At 38.6% G+C, this 1646-nt stretch overlaps 1 protein-coding gene across 1 annotated transcript in view; it reads right to left on the bottom strand.

The window, feature by feature from the left end:
• TP53BP2 (tumor protein p53 binding protein 2) overlaps positions 1-392 on the bottom strand; it is a 25309-nt gene extending 24917 nt beyond the window's left edge. The window contains exon 1 of the mRNA XM_012555428.2: positions 297-392. Within this exon, the coding sequence (XP_012410882.1) occupies positions 297-383 (87 nt within the window). The 5' untranslated portion in view covers positions 384-392. The remainder of the gene's footprint in view (positions 1-296) is intronic.
• Positions 393-1646: the final 1254 nt, after the last annotated feature.

The raw sequence follows: 1646 nt of genomic DNA, 5'->3' as shown, positions 1-1646 counted from the left end.
TATTTCTGTTATAGCAGCACTAGATGACTAAGATAGCCTGGTTAATCTTGATCAGAATCAGGAGTCAGGAAGATCGTGAACAACTGGGATAATTTAAGGTTTTCACTCTTCACACAGAAGTTTCTACAAAATGCTACAGCAAGGGGAAGAAAGTACCATATGGCAGGTGACTTTGGGTTCATGGTATCAACTCTTCTCTGCGAGCTAGCTGGCTTATAAATGAGGGCGGAATGCAAACAGCTTTACACCTGGATTGTCAGTAGTGGTCTGTTAGGTCTTTGAAAACAAGACGTTACCTTGGTAGCCAGCATTTGTTGCTGTGCCTCAATCTGTTGCTGCTGGCGAGATGCCATTTCCTGAAGTTCGGCAAGAGTCAGGTCCATCCTAGGACTATTCACCTACAAGCAAAAGCACAAGCAAATGCATCATGCAACGTGTTCTAAAATGACCATAGAAAGCCCTCCTCAGAGGTCTATTTATAAATTCCATCTGAACCATGACAAACTTATTTAGCCTTTTTTTCATAATATTAAATAGAGCATTAATTTTTATATATTACTATCTCATTCCAAAGATAATGAAAAAACTTAACAAGATGTAAAACATACTAATATACAAACGAACAATCTTTTTTTTTTCCCTTTTCTATTGTGAAAACAATCTTACATTTTAAGTTGTTAATTTAAAATTAAACAGTTTCAGCAGCTGGAGATATAAATGGAACAACTCAGCATTACCTTGTCTGTAGTTAGCTTGTATTAGGATAACAGTGTTTGATCATATTAAACATGAAATCAGGGGCAATGGCAGCAAATCTAGAATATGGTCATCAGAATGTCAATTAAGAACATGGCAGTAACTAGATGGTGCCCAGCTACTACCAACGACCGCTCTGACAGGGATCACAACATAGACCCCTGGACAGAGCTGGAGAAAAATGTAGAACAAAATTCAAATTCACAAAAAAAGACCAGACTTACTGGTCTGACAGAACCGGAGGAACTCACAAGACTATGGCTCCTGGACACTTTGCTAACCCAAAACTGAAACCACTTCTGAAGCCCACTTTTCAGACAAAGACTAGACAGACCAATAAACAATAACACACGTGAGGAATGTGCTTCTTAGTTTAATCAAATACACAAGACCAAATGGGCAACTACTGCCCAAAAGCAAGACAAGAAGGCAGGAAGGGAACAGGAACTGGACGAATGGACACAGGGAACCCGGATGGAAAGGGGGAGAGTGCTGTCACGTTGTGAGGACTGCAACCAGTGTCACAAAACAATATGTGTATAAATTTTTGAATGAGAAACTAACTTGAGCTGTAAACTTTCACCTAAAGCACAATAAAATTTTAAAAAAATGACAGTGACATTAGAAAATTGAAGATATACTGGGTCATCAGGAACAAAGCAAAGATTTCTACTCTCACAACTTCTAGTCAACATTGTCCTAGAAGTTCTAGCCAGTGCAATAAAGCAAGAAAAAGAAATACATAGCATCCAGAATTGGAAAGAAAGAAGCTACTATCTTTATTTAACGGACAACATACCATCTGTGAAAAAGATCCTGCGGAATCTACAAAAAGAGCTACCAAAACAAAAAAGGGAGTGCAGCACAACTGCAGGATGGACGATCAACAC

The sequence above is a fragment of the Trichechus manatus genome, unplaced genomic scaffold (assembly GCF_000243295.1).
Source record: "Trichechus manatus latirostris isolate Lorelei unplaced genomic scaffold, TriManLat1.0 scaffold00039, whole genome shotgun sequence".
Lineage (NCBI taxonomy): Eukaryota > Metazoa > Chordata > Mammalia > Sirenia > Trichechidae > Trichechus > Trichechus manatus.
The sequence above is the reverse complement of the archived record's forward strand: the minus strand, read 5'-3'. Positions and strand labels throughout refer to the sequence as shown.